The 20821-nt window shown below is 55.4% G+C and overlaps 1 protein-coding gene across 2 annotated transcripts; it reads right to left on the reverse strand.

The window, feature by feature from the left end:
* PI16 (peptidase inhibitor 16) lies at positions 1 to 14119 on the reverse strand. Of its 2 annotated transcripts, XM_055137327.1 has the most exons (7): positions 13946 to 14119; positions 8934 to 9155; positions 5331 to 5440; positions 5107 to 5195; positions 4272 to 4370; positions 3726 to 4181; positions 1 to 3539 (listed from the first exon to the last, which is right to left on the reverse strand). In XM_055137327.1, the coding sequence occupies exons 1-7, from the start codon at positions 14111 to 14113 to the stop codon at positions 3421 to 3423; spliced, it is 1263 nt and encodes a 420-aa protein (XP_054993302.1). In that variant the 5' UTR covers positions 14114 to 14119; the 3' UTR covers positions 1 to 3420. The 2 variants fall into 2 exon arrangements, with proteins under 2 accessions (XP_054993302.1, XP_004619393.1); XM_004619336.2 differs by having other exon boundaries at positions 3726 to 4370.
* Between the last annotated feature and the right edge of the window lie 6702 nt (positions 14120 to 20821).

Consider the following 20821-nt stretch of genomic DNA (forward strand, 5'->3'; position numbering starts at 1 on the left):
CCACCCAGGCCCCAAGCATCTCAGTCCTGTTTGAAGACGACATGCTTGGTTTCCACTGCCACTTGGTGGCATGTTACAGCTGGAGAGACAGATCCGGTCCAGCTGAGCTTCCAAGCCTCATCTTCCCTGGAAAAGTGGGTGCTGCACCCCCAACCTGCTTCTGCCTGGCATCAGGCACAGTAAATAGACCAAATCCCAAATGGGGTATGCTGGGCCCAGGAGAACACCACCATCTCGGTGGAGTTTGCATACCACGGGGCGGGGGCTGTGGGGATCAGTGAGCTTCCCCCAGGCATTCTCTACCCTTGCTCTAGGGAAGCTGACATCTGAGTATTGGCGTCTGGTGGCTGGCCATCCTTCTCAATGGTGGCACCCCATGGCCCATCCTGGGATGCCCTGGCTGAACTGTTTCTTCCCATAGTCACTTCAGTGGCAGAGCAGCATGCTCAGGTGTGTGCAGGCTTGCACATTTGCCCCCGTGGGACACCCCCGGTCTGCGCTGTTCAGGGGTCACTTGCCCTTCAGCCCTCATCCGGCCTGTCTGCCTCCCTGTGGTGCTGAGTGAGGCACTTGATTCTCGCCACACTGAGTGGGGTGGGGGGTGGGGCTAACTTGGCGAGTCCTTGGAGGCTCCTGGTGTTGCCCATGATAACCCTGAGGCCTCTGGGGGTCTAGACGTTTCCTACGCCTCTAAGAAGAAACCCCCCACTAAAAGTTTTCTCCAGGTCTTAGTTAAGCAGATGGCAGGCTTCCCCCTCATAGAACCTCTGGTGTCAGATGCGGTGTGAGCCCCCAGCAGGTGGCCTTTGTCCTCAGCCCCTAAGCCTTCCCTCTCCCAGCACCTGGCCCTGCTCCCTGTCAGGTGGTTGGGGTGTGAGTGAGCGTGGGAACCTGACCTGATGGACAGAGCTGGGAACCCCCATCCTGAGGTCACAGCCGTGTTCCCCATCGCTCTGCCCGTCCCGGTCTGTCTGGGAGCCCTGGAGCATTGCTGAGCAAGTCCTTCCCTGCTCCTGGCCTGGAGGCTGGGGTGGATGCCCTTCCCTCCCCCAACCCCATTTCCCCTGCCTGACTGGTATGGGACACCCGTTCCTGCCTTCACACTAGTTCCCCAAAACTAAGCCCCTGCCCCTGGTCTTGGACAAGTGGCCCCCAGAGGTTTGCCACAGGCTGCCTTTGCCTGATCAGCACAAATGATGAGAAAAGGGAAGCCTCCCCCACAACAGGCGTGCAAAGTTGAGTCAAATCTGAAAAGCTAAAAGTTAACAGTGACTGGTGAAAGACTCAGTGTTTCCTCCCTAAGATCCAGAACAAGACAAGCCCTTACTCGGCATTGCACCAAAGGGTCAAGCCCAGGTATTTGGCAAGAAAAAGTTCTCTGAATTATGAAGAAGTGCCTACAGGTCCAGAGAGATGGTACATCAGGGACTCACGTAGCTGACAGCAGTTTGCGCCCGGGCACCACATATGGGCCCCCGGCATTGCCAGGAGTGATGCCTAAGCACCCTGGGTGTGCCCCCTAGCAAAAAGCATCTCTGTAGTTGACATCTTCATATTTATATGCTAAAAATACTATGAATAATGAATCAGTCCAGATTGTAGGATATAAAGCTAATGCACAAAAGATTTGTGAATATAGAATAGAAAAAAAAGTACTTTGAAAACTATGAAACATAGTTAAAAAGAAATAAGATCTAAAATGGGGCTGGGGCTGGAACCGATAGCACAGCGGGTAGGGCTTTTGCCTTGCACGCAGCTGACCCGGGTTCGATTCCCAGCATCCCATATGGTCCCCTGAGCACCTCCAGGAGTAATTCCTGTGTGCAGAGCCAGGAGTAACTCCTGTGCATCGCCGGGTGTGACCCAAAAAGCAAAAATAAAATGTGGCTGACCTGAGTTTGATCCCCGGCACCAAATATGGTCCCCCAGCCTCGCCAGGAGTCAAGTGAACACCGCTGGGTGTGCCCCTGCTGCCCACAAGAAAATCTAAAAATGGAATAATACCCTGTGTTTGTGAGTTGGAGGCAGACACTGTTCAAACGACAGGTAATCTCCTAGGGTCTCAGCTGAATTCTTGTAGATCCTAAACGTGTGTCTGCGTGCACGTGCACATATGTTTCAGTCTCGGTCTGGAGATGGTCACTGCCTGCACATTACAGCTGCTAGCACGAGCACTTTAACACTGGCTTTCCTGCCCCACGCAAGTGCCACCAGCACATTGGTGAGTGTGGAGAATGCCTTCAGCACTCAGGACCGAAGATCACCCCACAGAGCTGCATCTGAAGGCCATTTTTGTTCTGTTTGGGTCCATACCCAGTGGTGCCCAGGGGCCCTGTGGGATGCCAGGGTCTGCACGTAGGTCGGCTGTGTACAAGGTCAGCAGCAGCCCAAGGGGCCCTTCTCTGGCCTGTGTTCCTGATGTGCCTGAGCTGCTGCACCCACAGGAGTGTGATCCTGGGACCTAAAGGCATGTGGGCTCCACTTGTGACCTAGAGCTGGAAAGGCTGCCTGCACCCTGGGCCCCTCGTGGCCCTCTCTCCTGCTGGCAGCCTAGGGGTGAGGGGATGGGAAGAGAGGGTGCCCTGATCACTGAGCACGTGGGAAAGAGTGTGAGGGAGCAGGGATACCCGCCGCAGCTTCCAGGGGAAGCTTGGACTCCTTCAGGCCCCCCACGGCCCCCATGCAGAAACCCTGGGAACAGTCAGGCTTTTATTCAGAGGCTGAAGGCTGCTTCCCCCAGGGCTCCCTGCCCCACCCACAGAACCCCACTCGGGGGTGGGGCTTGTCTTTTATCCCTTTCCCTCACAACTCCCCAGGCAAGAAGCGGGAGGGCCCTTGGGGAGAGCCCCCTACCTTTTATAGGCAGAGGGGTCTGAGCAGGCACTCCGGACCACCCCCAGGCAGGTGGGTGTGCAGTCAGGAGGCCAGCCAGGCCTTGTTCCAGAATGTCTGCCCGCGATGCCTGCCCCGAGAGATCTGGCCCAGGACAGATGTCTGTGCCCCCAGGAGTCTGAGGCACCCGTGCTTTCTCCCCTTTAGCCGAGAAGCGTCTTGTCTGGGCTGCAGACTGGGTAGGTAACAGGGAGAGTGCCCTTTCTCTCCCTGGGGGCAAGCGGCCCTCCTGTGGGCAACCCAGATCTCAGGGCACAGGGAAGGGCTGTGTGTGTGTGTGTGTGTGTGTGGTGGTGGTGCGGGTGCTAATGAACCTCCAGTTCTGGAAGAGCAGGGTGGTGGCCCTGGACAACGCAGGCCACAGGACAGTTACTCAGAAAAATCTGTCTGGAGTCTGACCATTGGCTGGGGTGACGCTGGGCCACAGGGCAGGGCCTGCCTGGAAGCTGTGGCTTCTTCTGTGGAGGACGATCCAGTGGTCATGCAGCAGGCTTGCCCCCCAGGCCTGGCCTTGGCGTGGAGACCTCCTCAGAAGATTCTGGCTAGCACCAGGGAAGGCAGTAGCAGCTGTCCCAGCGGGGAGCCCCAGAGCAAGCCTGGGCCCGAGTTCTGCCCTGACTGGACACTTGGCCTTTCAGGGCCTTCACCTGTGGAGAGCGAGAGTCCGGGCTTCAGCCTGGAGAGGTTGCTCTGACCTGTCACCCTCCAGATGCCCAGCTGAGGACCCACTTGCTTAGGGCATGTGGCCCGCCCTGGCTGCCATCTGTGCTAGGGTAGGGGCAGTGCCACTCTGGGGCCAGGAAGGGGGCCAGGAGGGACACGCCAGGCCTTACCTGGCAAGGACGATTGCAGGGCGAGGGAACGGGCACCCTCGGCGTGGGCAGTGGCGGAGGTGTTGGGGGAGACGGTCAGGGGCTCAGAGGCGTTGTGCCTGGTGTGGTCCAGCGTGGCCGGCAGCTCATCTGGCTTGCCCTGGGCTGGGGAGACTGAGGGGAAGACCTCTTCGGGAGGAGGCAGCCCAGCCTCAGCCGGGAAATGGGGTGGCAGCTCATGTGTCCCTGCCAAGGACAGCCTGGGGAGCGGAGAGCTCTCGGGACTCATGGAAGTCACTCTCGTCCTGCGGGCCTCTTGGCCTGTGGGCTGGGGCGCAGAGACCTGTCTGGACCTGGGGGAGGTGGCCGCCACCTCATTCAGGAAGGGCGCGCTGTGAGTAGTCGAAGAGGAAGGGCCCTCTGTCGTTGCTAAGGAAGGTGGCGCCTCCGTTGCCATGGAAGGGGGCTCTTCGGTTGCTAGGGAAAAGGGGGCCTGGGTTACCAGGGAGTCTGAACCCTCTGTTACCAAGGAGAATGGGGTTTCCGTTGCCAGGGAAGAAACAATACCAGTTTTCCTAGAACCGGAGTCTTCGATGGCAGGGGAAGACGGAATCTCAGGGCCCTGGTCAGGGAAGTCTGGAGCTTCTTCCGGCTCTCTGATGGGTTCTGATTGGAAACAAGGCCTGGCATGAGGCTGCAAATAAGACCCGGAAGGCCTCACCTACAGCAGTCAAGGTGAAAAGGCCAGACTGCCAACAGCACACTCTCTCCAATGTATTAATGCAGTGCATACGTTATAAGTGCACAATGATTAAAATAAAAACATATTTATTATATATTTTCTATATAAATTATTATGTACTTAAAGTTATTATAATAATTATATATTCTTTTTTTTCTTTTTGGGTCACACCCAGTGATGCACAGGGGTTACTCCTGTCTCTGCACTCAGGAATTACTCCTGGCGGTGTTAGGGGACCATATGGGATGCTGGGAATCGAACCCAGGTCGGCTGCATGCAAGGCAAACGCCCTACCCGCTGTGCTATCGCTCCAGCCCCAATAATTATATATTCTTAATTGTGAAGTTGCATCTCTGGTGCAATGTTGAATAAGCACACACACACACACACACACACACACACACACACGCACACACACACAGAAGCCCCTCGTGGATAACAGTGCTAGTCGCTGTTACGGACAGTGGCCAGCTTCGGTCAGGTGGCTTCCGACAGGCACCATCTCATCTCCAGTCTCGGCTGCAGCTGACCAGCCCGTCCCGGCCACGCCCACCGTCAGACCACACCCAACAGTGCCCCTCTCGTCACCGGCCACGCCCACCCGGCCCGCCCAGCCCCGGCTCCCGAACCCCGCCCGCCCGCGCGCCGCCCCCCACTCACCACACAGCGATTCCTCGCAGCGGTACCCGGCGGGGCACTGGGAGCAGGGCGTCCCCTCCTGGTAGGGCCTCTGCCCCTTCACGTTCCCCCTGCAGGAGGACCCCTCGTCACGTGCCCAGTCCCACAGCACTCTGGGACCCCCGCGGGCGGAGGGCAGAGACCCCTATTGTGACCAGTACAGCCCCCCCGTCCATCCCCCCCTCGCCCGGGCTCGGCTCACTCACGGGGGCTCGTAATTGCAAACCAGCAGATGGATGTTGCTCTCCTCGAGGCCCTCGAGCTTCTCACAGAAGTGGGAGCCACAGCCTATCCTCTCTGTCTTGGCCCAGATCACCTGCAGAAGGGCCAGGCCACCCCTTAGTCCTGCTCTGGCGCCGGAGACCCCGCCCGGGGCTGGGGAGCAGGCGAGGAGCCTGGGTTTGGTTTTAGGGCCACACCCGGGTATGGGGTGCCAGGGATCGAACCGGGCTCGGCTGTGCCCACTGCGCTGTCGGTCTGGCCTGGGAGCCCTTCCCACGGTGCCCCGCCCTCAGTCCTGCCCAAATCCTAGGACAAAACTGGGAACAGGGATTTGAGTTGGTGGTGAAGGTGGTGAATTTATGCCAACCATAGATTTTATTTCACAGCCCCTGCCCCTCTGAAAACCTTCCTATTAGAGACACCTTCAAGAGCTCTCTCTTCCTAGGGTCTTTGCCTTTCCTAACAAAGGGGACCCGCCCAACCAGTGACTCTGACAGAGGATCTTGGCCACCAGCTGCAAGCAACGTTCAAGGAAAGGTGCATAAGGATTTGTTTCAAAAGTGGGACTTGAGGGGCCAGAGAAATATACTACAACAGTAAGGAGTGATTCCCGAGCAGAGCCAGGGCACTTATGCATATGTCCTGGAAGACCAGGGGGGAAAGGGTGAAACTTGCCACACAAATCACTGCACTGCCATTTCTTTTCTTTTTTTTTCCTCGGGGGGAGGGTAGGGGAAATGCACATCCAGCAGTGCTCAGGACTTAATCCTGGCTCTGGGCTGGAGATTACTCCTGGTGTGCTCAGGGGATCATATGAGTGTGGGGATCAAATTCTGGTCCCCTGTGTGCCTTACATACTATACTATTTCTCTGGCCATTACACCACCAATCCTTTTTTGGGAGGTTAGGGGGCACAACTGGCAATGTCTGACTGCCAGCACTGACTACTGGCAGGGATCACTCCTGATGGGATTCAGGGGACCACCAGGGTGCCAGGGATTAAGTCTGTGTTTGCCGTATGCAAAGCAAGCCCCCTACCCTCTATATCATCATTCTGGCTCCATGTTTCTTCATTCCCCCCATTTTTATAATCTTTTACCTTCACCTTGTTATAAAAACTTTTTTTGTTTTTGTTTTTTTCTTTTTTGGTCACTCCTGGTGATGCACAGGGGTTATTCCTGGCTCTGCACTCAGGAATTATCCCTGGCGGTGCTCAGGGGACCATATGGGATGCTGGGGATCAAACCCAGGTCAGCCGTGTGCAAGGCAAATGCCCTACCCGCTGTACAGTCTCTCCAGTCTTCCATAGACCTTTTTATTCCCGATCCAGACACACATACACAAAACACACACACACACACACACACACACACACACACACACACACACACACACACACCACTTGGGATAGGATTCCTGTCTAAATCAGGAGCCAAGCATGCTCCAGTGCCACTGCACTGATGAGAATCTCTCAGGCAGAAATACCTCCAGAGTCCATGTGCCCCGCCCCTGGAGGAAGCTGGTGTGGAGGTGGGGCATGGCCCCCTCTGGCACTTGACAGTAGCCCTGCAGGAGGATGTGTAGGGTGGGGAGTGGGAGAGGTACAGAGACCAGAAGGCAGGTTGACTCCACAACTTCCTGATCTGGGTGGGCAATGCTGGGATTTCCTTCCCCAAAGATTAGCACTAAAAATACCTCCCGGAGGGGCACTGGACAATGCAAGGGTATGGGTGGGAAGATGTCTGGTTCCTTTTCATACTTTCTAAAATTATCATGTTATTTGAGTAAGCAAGCATGGGGAAGATAAACATAATTCCATAATTTTTCAATTTCCCTGTTAATTTCTCCACACACAGCCCGACACCCTACATCTCTTAGGACAAAATGTTCAAAATTCAGTGAGAGAGGGCTGCTTGTCAAGTAGGTGCTTGTCTTGCAAGCGCAGCTGACCTGGGCTCCATACCTGGCACCCTTGATAGCCCCTGAAGCCCTGCCAGAAGTGATCCCTGAGTGCAGATCCTTGAGAACCACCAGAAGTGGCCCCCAAACAAAAACAATCAAACTGTAGTGAGAACGTTGACTTAGGCGAAAGTGTCCTCAAGTAGAAGAGAGGCTTCAGAAGGGCTCAGGGAGACTTTTGCTCGGTGACAATTTGCTCTCTTTTTTTAATGTATTTTTTTTGTAGTTGTTTCCCTGAACAACTAGGTGATGTCTAGGAGTTACTCCTACTTCTGCACTTGGAATCATCCTTGGAGGTGCTTGGGGGACCATATGGGATGCCAGGAATAGAACCCAGATCAGCTGGGTGCAGGGCAAGTGCCTTCCCCTCTGTACTATCTCTCCACACCACCCCCCGCTTTTTGGCTTTTTGGGTCATATCCGGCGATGCACAAGGGTTACTCTTGGCTCATGCACTCAGGAATTAACTCCTGGCAGTGCTCAGGGGACCATATGGGATGCTGGGAATAGAACCCAGGTCAGCCGCATGCAAGGCAAACGTCCTACCTGCTGTGCTATCGCTCCAACCCCATCCAGCCCCATTTTTATTCAAGTTTTTATTTTTTTATTTTTATTTTTTTTGGTTTTTGGGTCACACCTGGCGATGCACAGGGGTTACTCCTGGCTCTGCACTCAGGAATTACTCCTGGCGGTGCTCAGGGGACCATATGGGATGCTGGGATTTGAACCCGGGTCGGCCGCGTGCAAGGCAAACGCCCTACCCGCTATGCTATCACTCCAGCCCCTTTTATTCAAGTTTTTAAATACAATAAAGGACCCCTAAACATTTTTTTCCCTGCAAGTGTTTAAATGAAAAAGAAAAAAATAAACAAATTGTCTATTTGATGTGTTGGTCCCCAGCAGGTAGGAAGCAAAAGCCCAAATTTTTGTTTTTGATTTTTTATATGTGCCACCACATCCTGCAGTGCTTAGGAGTACTTCCATTTCGGTGCTTGGGGGACCGTCCAGCCGGGAGGGTCAGATCTGGATCTCCAGTATGCTGAGTACCTGCTTCAGCCCACTGAGAGCCCGCTCCAGCCTAGAAGCAGCAAGTTAGTTGCCAACAGACACCCAGAAGTCCGGGAAGAAAGAGGGGTACTTACTTATGCAGGGGCTCAAGTGATTGCGTGCGTGCGTGTGTGTGTGTGTGTGTGTGTGTGTGTGTGTGTGTGTGTGTGTGTATATGTTTAGGGCTAAGTCCGGGAGGAAGGAGAGGTACTTACTTATGCAGGGGCTCAAGTGATTGTGTGTGTGTGTGTGTGTGTGTGTGTGTGTGTGTGTGTGTGTGTGTGTGTGTGTGTGTGTGTGTGTGTGTAGGGCTCCCTCCTGGCAGGGCGGGAACCATATTCTGTTCTGGGGCTCAGATGTAAGCAAGCACAGACCCTGCAGACTGTCTCTCCGACGCTGAACCCTGACTGTACTGTGTCTTCAAGAGTTGCATGGAAACAGTTTAGGCTGTTTCAGAAGCAGACTGCACAGAGGGCAGTACATGCATGCCCTGGAGAGACAACTCACTCTCTGGAAGTATTTTAGAGCAGGAGATTCCGGGAGGTAAACAGAGGCGGCCCTGCCCAACGCGGCCCGCGCACCTGAGTGTAGTGGCCGCACATCTGGCTCTCGTTGCAGGCGTTGGAGCTGAAGTTGTAGTGCTCGTGCTCGAGGTGCCACTCCTGCACAGCCAGAGGCACGTCCAGGCCCCGCTCGGTGATGGCGAACAGGTTCTCACCCCGCCGCTGGCGCTCCTTGTTGTGGCCCCACACGCACCTCTCTGCATAGGCCTTGGCGAAGGCGGCCAGCTCGGGGTCCCAGCTCTGTTGGGCAGGAGGAGAGCTGGGGGGGAGCTGGAGCCGGAGCCCCTGCCCCTCCTGAAGCTGGCCGGTGCCAGGTGGGTGGTGTGAGGTGGGGGGTGGGAAGGACGCAGCCGAGGACACAGGTGTGCCATCTCCCGGCAGGCTGCCAACGCTTCTGAGCTCTGCTGGGCTTTGAGGAATGCATGAGGTGTTTGCTCAGGGTCAGTATTTGCGTGGACGGTGGCAGCAGTGCCCCTGCTGTGCCCTGGTCTGCCTGGACAGGCTGATTCATTAAGCTTTCGTTCAGCCCTGCCTTGACCCCACCTGCCTACAACAAATCTGACTTAGGGAGCCAAGATCCCCCCTCAACTGCCCCAGGGGGTTAGCCCAGACTCCATGCTTGTTTTTTGGGGTTTTTTTTTTTTGCAAGGGGGGGTGGGAGGGAGGGGGGTATAGGAGGAGGTATACCCAGGATGCTCAGGGCTTTCTCATGGCCCTGGACTCAGGGATCACTCCTGATGTGGCGTGGGGTGCCGGGGACTGAACCGTGGTCAGCAAGACAGGTGCCTACTCATTGCCCGAGCCCGGCTTTCCTGCCTAATGATAGTCCTCAGTGCTTTCACTCTTGTCAACTGCCTGTCCCCTCCCATGAAGATGAGGTGTCCCTGTAACCCTCACTGAGAGCCACTCTTCAGGGGACGCACATGTTTGTAGATCCCACAGGAGATCTATCCAGTGGGGACCTCAGCTGTGACAACTACAGGGACAATTGAGCTTATGGGGGCTCTGAGCTCCATCTGCGTCCTAGTCTGGAAGGACAGGCAGAGCTGTGGGGACCTGGGCTGCCTGGACCTCTGATGGAAGGCCAAGGAGGGAGGCCTGGGTTCTATTAAGTGTGTCCTTGGCACAGTAGACATAAGGGTCAGGAAGACTGCTCCGTAGCTGGAGGCCTGTCTCATGGGTGGGCGGGGAGAAGGCAGCCGGAATAGAGAAGGGATCACTAAGAAAATGACGGTTGGAGGGATTGGTCGGGATGGGAGATGTGTACTGAAAGTAGATAAAGGAGCAAGCATGATGACCTCTCAGTGTCTGTGTAGAGAGAGAAAAAAGTAGAGAGAGAGTATGGGAAATATTGTCTGTCATGGAGGCATGGGGAGGGTGAGAAAGGGGGTGTATACCGGGGATATTAGTGATGGGGAATGTGCACTGGTGGAGGGATGGGTGTTTGATCATTGTGTGATTGTAACCCAAACATGAAAGCTTGTAACTATATCTCACGGTGAATCAATAAAGTAAAATAAAGTGTGTCCTTGGCTCTCCTGGCAGTGGACGCCCTGGCCGTGCCTCTCACTCCGCCCTTGGGGGCCAGCCAGCTGCAGGTTCCAGACAGACCCATACAGTGCCAAGAGTTGGGGTGACCCTGAGGGTTGGGGCTGCGTGGCCACACCCACTGCCCACCCACGGGGCTCTGGGAGCTGCTCCCTCCTTTCGCTGTGGTTTTGGGTCCCGATTTGCTGGTTCGTGAGGTTCTCTCCAACTTTAGCAGTGGAGGGAGTGGGGGAAGTGGCTCAGGTTTGGGGGTGTCTGGGCTGGTCTGGTGTGCGGCTTGGGGCAGGGCAGGGCCCTTGCTGGACTCCTGGTTGTGGCCCCTGACTCAGGGCTCCCTCCCAAAGGTGGCACTGACATTTGTGACATTTGTCAATATTAGAGACTGAGAGAGGCCTGCTCAGAGCGACCTCCCCTCCAGCTCTTCTGTCTGCTCAGATCCCTGGAGCCCACACTAGGTGCTCCTCTGGGCCCTAAGGGGGGCCTCAGTTGTCGAGAGAGCCCTGTGGAGCCTCCCCAGTCACAGGGTTCCCATCTAACAGTGAAGAAGTGGCACCAGACTTCATTCACTTCTGGCCCCCACCTGGGGTGGGGGTGAGGACAAAAAAGTCTGGGTTGGTCTGGTCCTAACCCTCACGGGTCGTGACAGGTATGACAAGGCACCCAATAAAGTCACCTGACCAACTCTAAGTACAGAGAAGGGCACTGAGTTAACCGTGAGAAGATGAGGCAGGGTCCAAGTATGGGAGGGAAAGACACCGAGAGCTGAAGGTGTCAGGGGTGCAGGGCATGTGGATGGGAAGGACGGGCGCGGGGCAGGGCAGGTGGGCACGGGGGACAGGCGCGGGGCAGGGCAGTCACGCCCACACCTGAGCTGTTTGGGACAGGACAGAGGGAAGGGGCTCAGGAGAGGCAGTGGAGGTCGCACACCCAAACCGTGTTCTCATTCTCCTGGGAGAATGCCACAGAGAGCCAGGGGCACACTGAGGGGGGACAGGGACAGAACTGCGGGTCAGAGGCCTCCTGGGGTGCTGACGACTGAGGTCTGGGGGTGGAGGGCAGAGACTGTTCAAGGGTCCTTGGGTTGTTGCAGGTCTTTCTGGTTCTTTTGTTTTGTCTTCAGCACCCGGCCGTGCGCTCAGCAGACCCTAAGAGGTGCCAGGAGCCACAGTGCAAGCGCCCTTCCCTCGGTACCCGCTCTGGCCCCCGGAGGGGTCTCGGGAGAAGCAGGGAAGGACTGAACCAGGGTGGTGCCAGCGGGGTGGGGGAAGAGGGGTCCGAGGAAGATAAGCTAAGAGGGGCTCGGGAGGTAGAATGGCGTTGACCCCATGTGGAAGCCCAGTGAAGGGATCGTCCACACTGCCCCTCAGCTGCCTCGGTCAGCTGGGATCACTCCCTCATCTGAAGGGCTCCAGACACCTGTAGTTTCTTAATCCTTCTAAGTACAGGGGCCTCTTGTTTGATTTGCTGTTGGGGAACTGGAAGCCCAGAGAGGTAAATAACTTTGCTAACCAGTGGCAAAAGGGAGATTTGGAGCCAGGCTGTCTGCCTTTGCCTTCGCTGAAGTGGCGCGCGACGTGGTCGGGTGTCCTGGAGGAGCTTCTTCCCCACCCCCTCCTCTCGCCTCGCCCCTCAATATCCGGGATGCTTCCAGAATGTTGCCCCATTTTGGAGGATCAACTCTGGCTGCAAAGCAGCTTCCAGTCTCGGCAACCCCAGCCTCAGCCGCAAGTGTACGGGCCACCGGGGGTCTACAGGTGGGAAACTGAGGGCTCGTGCTGAGCTGCAGGCCCGGATGGGCAGCAGCTCAGGATTCCCAAGTGGTAGCCTCCACACACGCAGAGGCCTTCCTAGACCCTTCACACCTTTCCTGGCTGACCCTCTGCATCAGGTAGCAGGGAGAGCTTCGAGGGTGCCCTGCACCCGCCCCCCGACTCACTGCAGGAGAGTGAGCAGAGCTTTACCCCTGAACTGCCAAACTCCCCTCAGGTCCCCCAGATGCCACTTGACTCCCAGGCCCCAGATTAGGAGCAGGGGACACCCCAGGGGACCTGAGGGTGATGGGGGCAGGGTGCTGGGCCAGTCCTCAGGGAGAGAAGGAAGTGGGGGAGCCTCTGCTTTGTCTCATTTCCATCAGCACACCAGCGCTGTGGCCTCCACGTCTGCCCAGCCGCCTTCCTCCGAGAGTGGCCACTGCCCTGTCCAGGCCCTCTCACTGTCGTGGTGCCCTGTCCTCACCCGAGTGCAAGCATGTCCTCACCTGTATATAAGCATGGCCTCACTCATATGTATGCATGCTCTCACCCGTATGTATTCATGCCCTCACCTGTATGTATTCATGCCCTCACCCATATGCAAGCATGCCTCACCCATATATATGCATGTCCTCATATGTATTCATGCCCTCACCTGTATGTAAGCATGTCCTCACCCATATGTAAGCATGTTTTCATCCATATGTATGCATGTCCTCATCCATATATATATGCATGTCCTCACCCATATGTATATATGTCCTCACCTGTGTGTATGCATGTCCTCACCCATAAGCATGTTCTCACCCGTAAGCATGTTCTCACCTGTAAGCATGTTCTAACCCGCAAGCATGTTCTCGCTTGTAAGCATGTTCTCGCCTGTAAGCTTGTTCTTGCCTATAAGCATGCCCTTGCCTGTAAGCACGTTCTCGCCTATAAGCATGTTCTCGCCTCTAAGTGTGTTCTTGCCTGCAAGCATGCCCTCACCTGTAAACACGTTCTCACCCATAAGCATGTTCTCGCCTGTAAGCATGCCCTCTCCTTTAAGCATGTTCTCGCCTGTAAGCTCTCACCTTGCAAATGTGTCCCTATCTATAAATATGTTCTTTCCCTTTAAGCATGTTCCCACATCTGCATGTGTCCCCTACCAGCACCCACGGGCACTTTTTACATCTTTGTGCACTTCACAGACCCTGTGGTAAGTACATGTTTTTGAGATCTTAGATTTTACCCCTTACCCCCAGCACTTCCCCACTGAAAATAAAATCTGTGAGAGCCAGTCTGTGTTGATCTCCATGTCACTGAGTGTCCCCATTTCACAGATGACCTGCAGACAACCTTCCCACTTGAGAGGCGGGTGGTGAATGTGAGATCCGGGCCCTGCCTGTGTTTCCTCTTTCCTCCCCAACAGCCCCTGGCCCCTGCCTCTTCTCTGTCTCCCTCCCCCACTTGCAAATCTCCCAAGGACGTTCCGTCCCAGGGCAAAGCCAGAGGCTTCCTGTGCCCCCTCCCAGGGACACGTGCACTTTAGGCCATGTGGGGAAGGGATCAGGAGCTGGGGGTGGGGCTCCTGGGCCTGGTTCTGCCAGTTTGTGGCCGGCAAGTACCCCAGGGACCTGAGTCCTCTGACTCCTGGAGAGATGGGGGGGATTCTGTAGCCCTGGAGGGAGGGGGGGTCTTGGCAACCTTGGAGGCGGGGGTGGGAGACGAGGGCAGCCAGGTCACACTCACCATGCGCAGCATGTTGGCGGCTGGCGGGTCCACCTGGGCCCGGTATAGGTTGTGCAGCTGCAGCATCGTGCGCCTCTCATCATCGCTCAGGGCGGCCGCGGGGCCAGAGGCGCAGGCCAGCAGGAGCAGCGGGGGCAGCAGCGCCCTGACGGCCTGGGAACTGTGCATGGTGGCCAGTCCTTCCTTGCGGCCTCTCCCGGCCAGGGGTCTGGCAGCTGGATTTAAATCCATCCCACACAAGCACCACCCTGGCCGGACTGTGTGGGCGGGGCGTCTGCAGGCTGCTGGCTCAGTGTCTGGGGCGGGCGGGTGACCAGGCCCTGTGCAGAGGGTCCACTCCCAGCGTGGACTGCCTCTAGGCTGAGTCATGGGACTTGGGCCTGAGTTCTGTGGAACCTCCCGAGTGGGGGACCCTGGGGGACCTGTGGACAGGTGGCAGATTCCTGGTCTTTGCTGCCCGAGGGGCTGAGGCAGATGAGAAGAAGGAAGCCACCGGCTCTGATGGCAGGAGGGTGCCTTGGTGACCGGTGGGGGACGGAGGAAGACAGGAGCTGTGTGGCAAAGGCTCCTTCGCTCCTTAGTCTTAACTGACCCAGTACCCACAGTAGTGCCTCTGTCCTAGGACCGAAGGAGAATTCAGTGAGCTCCACACTGTGTGCATGGCACCAGCCCTGTAGCTGGCACACAGTAGGTCCTCAATAACCGGAGACCACCTCCACTCTCCCATGTGGAGGGCCGTGGCTGCTTAATTAGAGAGAGCTGGCTGTCCCCTCACCGTGCCCCCACATACAGCGGCTGTCATCATGGACACAGCGACTCTAGGGCCTTTCATTCCCAGGAAACCTTTGTCCCTCGTGTGGATGAGGGGACTAGAGGGGTCGATAGGGGTGGGACGCTGGGGCCCCCTGGGGCTGAAACCCCAGTGAGTCATTTCATAGCCACTAACCTAACTATCACAGAAACAGTGTGTGCAGGGGTTAGGGCATGTGCCCTGCGTGTGGCCAACCTGGGTTTGATCTCTGGACCTGCACATGGGTCCTGAGTGATTCCTGGCCACGGAGCCAGTGGCCACGAGATCCCAACATTCAATAACCCCCCACCCCCAACAGCCAGCCTGGCCAGGACAGAAGGACACTGGGACTTGTGTTGCTGGCACACTGCGAGTGTAGCTCTCGTGGGGCACACTGGGACCGGGTCCTCAGCATGTCAGCACAGTGACCTGAGGAGACACTTCTGAGATGTTTCCCATGGGAATTAAAAAAAAAATTATTATTTATTGGTTTGTTTTGGGGCCATACCCAGTGATGCTCAGAGCTTACTCCTGGCTCTGCTCTCAGGAATTACTCCTGGTGGTGCGTGGGGAGAACATATGGGGTGCCGGGGATCAAACCCGGGTCACCGCCCCACCTGCTGTGCTACTCTTCCAGCCCCAGCTCTATGGAATTGAAAGCAGCTGAGAATGAACACGTGGATGTACATTAATGTTCATAGCGTCACTGTTCACAGTAGCCCAACTGCACATCCATGGAGACACGGATAAACTCAAGGTGGTGGGGCACACACTGTTACAGACCCCAAAGGGGGGAAGCTCACCCGCCAGACGGGGATGGGCGCAGGCCACTGTGCTACGAGAATTGCAGATACAAGGGGGTAAATGCAAGAGGGTAATTTTGCATGAGTCTACTCACCTGAGGGGCTAAGAGCAGTGAAATTCATAGAAGATAGAATGACAGTTCCCAGGGCCTGGAGGAGAGGGAAAGGAATCTTATTATTTATTTGTTTTTGGTGGAGGGAATGTTTGGCAGTGCTCAGGACTTCCTCCTCCCTCTATGCTAGGGCTCACTCCTGGCAGGGCTCAGGGGACCCTATGTGGAGCCAGGGATTGAGCCTGCATGCAAGGCAAGCACACTAACTGTCGCACTGTTGGACCATACCCCTTCTCTGGCCTCAAGAAGTCAACAGATACAGAGATGGACAGAGTTTTGGTGAGGGGAAATGAAATGTAATGCAATACGTAATCATAATGATTGATCATTATCTATAAAATGATTGTGGTGGGGGCCAGAATGACAGTACAGTGGGGAGGGCACTTGCCTTGCATGTGGTTGACTTGAGTTTGATCCCCTGTATCCCACATGGTCCCCTGAACACCTCCAGGAGTAGTTCCCTAGTGTAGAGCTAGGAGTAACCCATGAGCATTGCCAGGTATAGCCCCCAAACAAAAAACAAATAATGATCTACCCTTTACTATGTATATTTTTTTCACAAAAATTTTTGGGAGAGGGGCAACCACCCTTGGGAACACTTGTGTTGGTCTAGAGCAGGTAGACTGAGTAGAGGCAGAAATAGAATCATGTTCGGAGAGTGTGTCCCCACCCCAGGCTAGCCAGACTATCCATGAGGGAAAAATAATCCCCATCTTTTTTAGGGGGTTGGGAGGGGAGGAGTAGTTGGGCCATCCTCAGTGATGCTCAGAATTATTCCTGGCTCTTCACTCAGGAATCACTCCTGAAGGTGCTCAGGGGACGGTATGGGGCATGGGGGATTGAACCTGGTCCGCTGTGTGCAAAGGAAACATCCTACCTACTGTACTGTCCCTCCAGCTCCCCGACCATGATCCCCGTCTTAAACGCCCAATCAGAAATCACAAAACATGTGAGGATCTGCACCAGCATGAGTGACAGTGTACCACACCAATGGGAGGAACTCTGGGTGAGGCACCTGAGCAATAGAACCAGCTGGAAGATTTTCAAAACAAGTATATTTGAAAACAAATGAAGAAACAAATTGGTGGCTAAAATGGGAGAAGAAAGAGGGAGGAGGGAGTCAGTGAAGGAGAGAACGAGTTGAGGGAGATGTGTTTGTGAGGAGGAAGAGGAGAAACAGGCTTGGGCGTGCCGTGAACAGTGATGCTCTGAACATTAATGTACATCCACGTGTTCTAATCTCTGCTGCTTTCAATTCCATGGGGCCGGGGCTGGAGGGACTGAGACGAGGTTAGAGCCATGGCCCCGCCTGACCCGGTTACAGCCACAGCCCTGCGCTGCCTGACCCTGGCGCTTGGCAAATGGAGCTTGAGGTAGAGCACTTTCTTGGGAGCACAGGAGACCTCAGACAAGTACCTAATGGTTTGGACTTGAGGGAGAAATAGGAGATTTCTGAGAAGACGTCAGCTTTCCAGGGAGGGGGTTTGGTGCTGGGGGCCCAGGCCGGGTTGCTGGCCAGGAGGTGGACATAGATATCGGCTCCCAAGGGAAGTGGCCACTGGCTCTGCGGCCACAGCAGGGCCGCACAGGCTCCACCATGGGCAGAGTTCATGCCCTCATTGTTAACTCCTGGAGCGGAGATTGTCCTGGCTTCTCAGAGCCACCTCAGAGAGAGGCCTGGGCTGCCCCGCCCCGTCAGGGCCAACGACCCACGAGGGAACCCGCCATCTTGCTGGCACACAGACTCCTGGGGAGGAAAGACTCACAGCCCCTGCGGGTTAGAGGGTCTTTCCAAGCGGTGGCCTCGGCATGTCACTCTCCTTGTTGGCCCATCTCTTCATCTGTCCAGGGGGCCTGGCTGTGAGCATTGCCAGGCATAGGGCAGGGGCCATGCCTGGCGCGCCCCAGGGCTCTGGGCGTCAGCCACTGCTAGGTGGGCGGTAGAGCTGATGGAGTGAGGAGAAATGAAAGCCTGGTCGCGGCTAGGATGGGACAGGCCTTGCCAGTGGCCGACCCAGGTTTGCCCCCTGGAACTGCACTGCCAGGAGCGAGCCCTGGGACGACTGGGAGTGGTCCCCAAATAGAGTGAGGTGCAACAGAATGGCCTCCCCGGGCCTGGGAAGGCAGCCACTCTTTGCGGACGAGCTCTCTGGGCCTGAGGCGGCAGGGTCGCTGTGGGTGACCCCGGCGTGCCTGAGAGGGGTGTCTGGACTGAAATGAAGACAGGGGGCTGGTGGGGTCTGCCGGAGTGTCGGGGGTGAGCAGGGCAGGAGCCTGCTCTGCAAGTGCACACCAGGGGCTCAGGGCTGCGTTCAATCAAAGCAGCGTCAGAGAGGCCAAGTGATTCCCCAGCGTTAAGCACACACTGGCCCTAGACATGGGCCCTGTCACTGGACCCGAAGGAGGCTGTGGGCCGGCAGATGGAGAGGGAGGCCTGGAGGACAGGAGGGAAATCAGGGGAGGAGGAGGCAGGGGAGATAAAAGACCAGGCACACAGCCTGTGCTTACATCCAGTGTTGTCTCTGAACCAGGACCCAGAGGAAATGTCCATTGTTTAAAGTTACCTATTTATCTGTCTAATCTACCTACCTGTTATTTATCCATTCACGTAGTCCATCTGTCTACCCACTTACCTATCCACTACGTCTGTCCCTACGTGCACAACCACTAGTTGTCTATATATCTGACCCTCATCTCTTTAGGTCAAAGCTCCATTTGGAGAATCAGTATAGGAAACTGAGGCAGGGTCAGGAAGGAGCTCGGCAGAAGAGCACACGTGGCCGCTGGTGCAAGGTAGTGGCCCAGCCCCAGCACCCGAGCTCTTCGAATGCGGTCCCCTACAGTGACTCTAAGCACCAGGCAGTGCTGTCGTGCCAGATGTTCCTTACAGTTGGTAGGTACAGGAGACGAGCACAGACCCTCTCGTGCATCAGGCCACCACAGTTGTTTCACGTCTGTTGAAGCTGCAGGTTTTTAATAAGGACCCATCTCATAAAACTCTGTGTGTGTGTGTGATGTGTTGCTGGGAGTCAAACCCAGGGCCCTACATATTCGAGCCTAGCCCTGAGCCACAGCCCAGCCTCACTTAATTTTCATAGTTACGTCGAGAGGGATCTTCCTATTGGTGCTCGGTGCCCAGGAGACATGTCCAGTGATGCTCATCTGACAGTTCTGGTGCCCAGGGTACTTGGGGTATTGTGTAGCATCAAGAACTAAACTGGCACATGTAAGGCTCATGCTCCGCCCCCTTGAGCTAGATCCCTGACACTAACAAGCTCCTTTTTTTTTTTTTTTGGCTTATTTACTTTGGGGCCACACACAGCAGTGCTCAGGGCTTACTCCTAGCTCTGGGCTCAGGGCACCATATGAGGTGTTGGGGGTCGAACCTGGGTCAGCTGCATGCAAGGCAAGTGCAGTGCTCACTCTACTATCACTATGCTCCCACCCCATAACTACTTTTTTAAACCTTTTACTTGAAAATAGCTGTAGACTGAAAGTCACAAAAATAATGCTGAGAGGGGCTGGAGCAATAGCACAGCGGGGAGGGAGTTTGCCTTGCACTCGGCCAACCTGGGTTCGATTCCCAGCATCCCCGTGGTCCCCCGAGCACTGCCGAGAGTAGTTCCTGAGTGCAGAACCAGGAGTTTCCCCTATATTGCCGGGTGTGATCCAAAAAGGAAAAAGAAAAGAAAAGAAAAGAAAAGAAAGAATGCTGAGAGTCATGTGCACACTTTCCTGGTTTCCCCCAGAGGTGACATGTGATGCCAGCGTGGCCCGGCACAGTGGGGGGGACCGGGAGGCACGGCCATGGGTGAGTTCCGCTCTCACAGCACGTGTGCAGATCCATCCTGCTGTGGCTGGGGAATTTGATCTCAGGTTTGAGTAGTTACTGTGACAACCTAAACGAAGATTTTACGAAGATTTTTTTTTTTTGAAGGGAGGTGGTTTGGGCCACACCCAGGGATACTCAGGGTCACTCCTGTCTCTGCACTCAGGATTACTCCTGGCGGTTGCTGGGTGCAGAACGGAAGGTGGGGGCACTATTACAAAGGAATGCAGGAGGGAGTTGCTTGAACATTGTGTCTTGCAGGCAAGGAGGCTCACGTGGCAGCTGTACCCAGCAACCACTCTTCTCCACAGCTCCAGCGCTCTGAGAACATTATAGAAATGGAATGATATAGCATGTGACCTGGCTCCACCCAACTATCAGCTAGACTATGGAAGGCATCAGCTACCTCCTCCTTTCCATGGCTGAGCCATATTTCATTGTTTGATATCCCAAAGCTAGGCTGGAGAAATAGTACAGGGGTTAGGGCACTTGCTTTGCATGCAGTTGCTGCCACAGAGACCCTGGTTCAAGACCCTGGTTTAAGGGAACACTTATGGTACTCCATGCACTGCAGGTGGGGGGGCACTCCTGAGCACAGAACCAGGAATAGCCCCTGAGCCCTGCCAGGTGTGTCCCCAGAACAAAGCAAACGGACAAACAAACAAACAAAAACCCAGATATGTCACAGCGTATTCACTGTTTCCAGCTTGAGCTACAATGAATAAATTAGTTATGAACATTGTACCCAAATTTTTGCTTGAAGATCAGCTTTTATTTCTCTGAGATAAATGCTGAAGAAGATAACAGCCGAGTTATGTGGAAAGACCATAATTATTTTTGGTTTTGTTTTGCTTACTCTTGGGTCTGTGCTCAAGGATCACTCCTGGTGGGGCTCAAGGGACCATAGAGGTCCAGGAATTGAACCCGGGGTCAGCCTCCATGTGTCAGGCCTCACTGGCTGTATTATCACTCTGTCCCAGAAGGCGCATATTTAATTTTATCCCAGCTGCCAACACCTTGAGCGAGAAGACAATGGGGTGGGCCTATGAGTGCCCTCTGGCACCATAGGGCAAACCCTGGGCTCAGCGCTGGGAGGGGCCCTCAAGTACCTGGACATGACCCTAAACCCTGGAAATCAAACAAGAAACCTCAAACATACGAACTGCCAAGCTTTCCTGGCCGTCATGTACGGGCGACAGCCTGGCGATCTATTTCATCATCGGCATTACTGTGGTTTCATGGTCTCCACCCACACAGAATGTGAAAGCCCTCGGCCTGGAAAGGGTGACCGGAAAGCCGGTCCTGGGAGTTGGTGCTAGGCCAGGGAAGGAAGAACCCTCT

This window comes from Sorex araneus, chromosome 5 (genome assembly GCF_027595985.1).
Source record: "Sorex araneus isolate mSorAra2 chromosome 5, mSorAra2.pri, whole genome shotgun sequence".
Lineage (NCBI taxonomy): Eukaryota > Metazoa > Chordata > Mammalia > Eulipotyphla > Soricidae > Sorex > Sorex araneus.

Coding starts and splice junctions, on each gene's coding strand:
- PI16 (XM_004619336.2), bottom strand. CDS start 14,113: ATGCACAGTTCCCAGGCCGTCAGGGCGCTGCTGCCCCCGCTGCTCCTG. Junction 9,156..13,945: donor CCGCCAACATGCTGCGCATG/GTGAGTGTGACC, acceptor CCTGCCCAACAG/AGCTGGGACCCCGAGCTGGC. Junction 5,196..5,330: donor GTTTGCAATTACGAGCCCCC/GTGAGTGAGCCG, acceptor GTCCTCCTGCAG/GGGGAACGTGAAGGGGCAGA.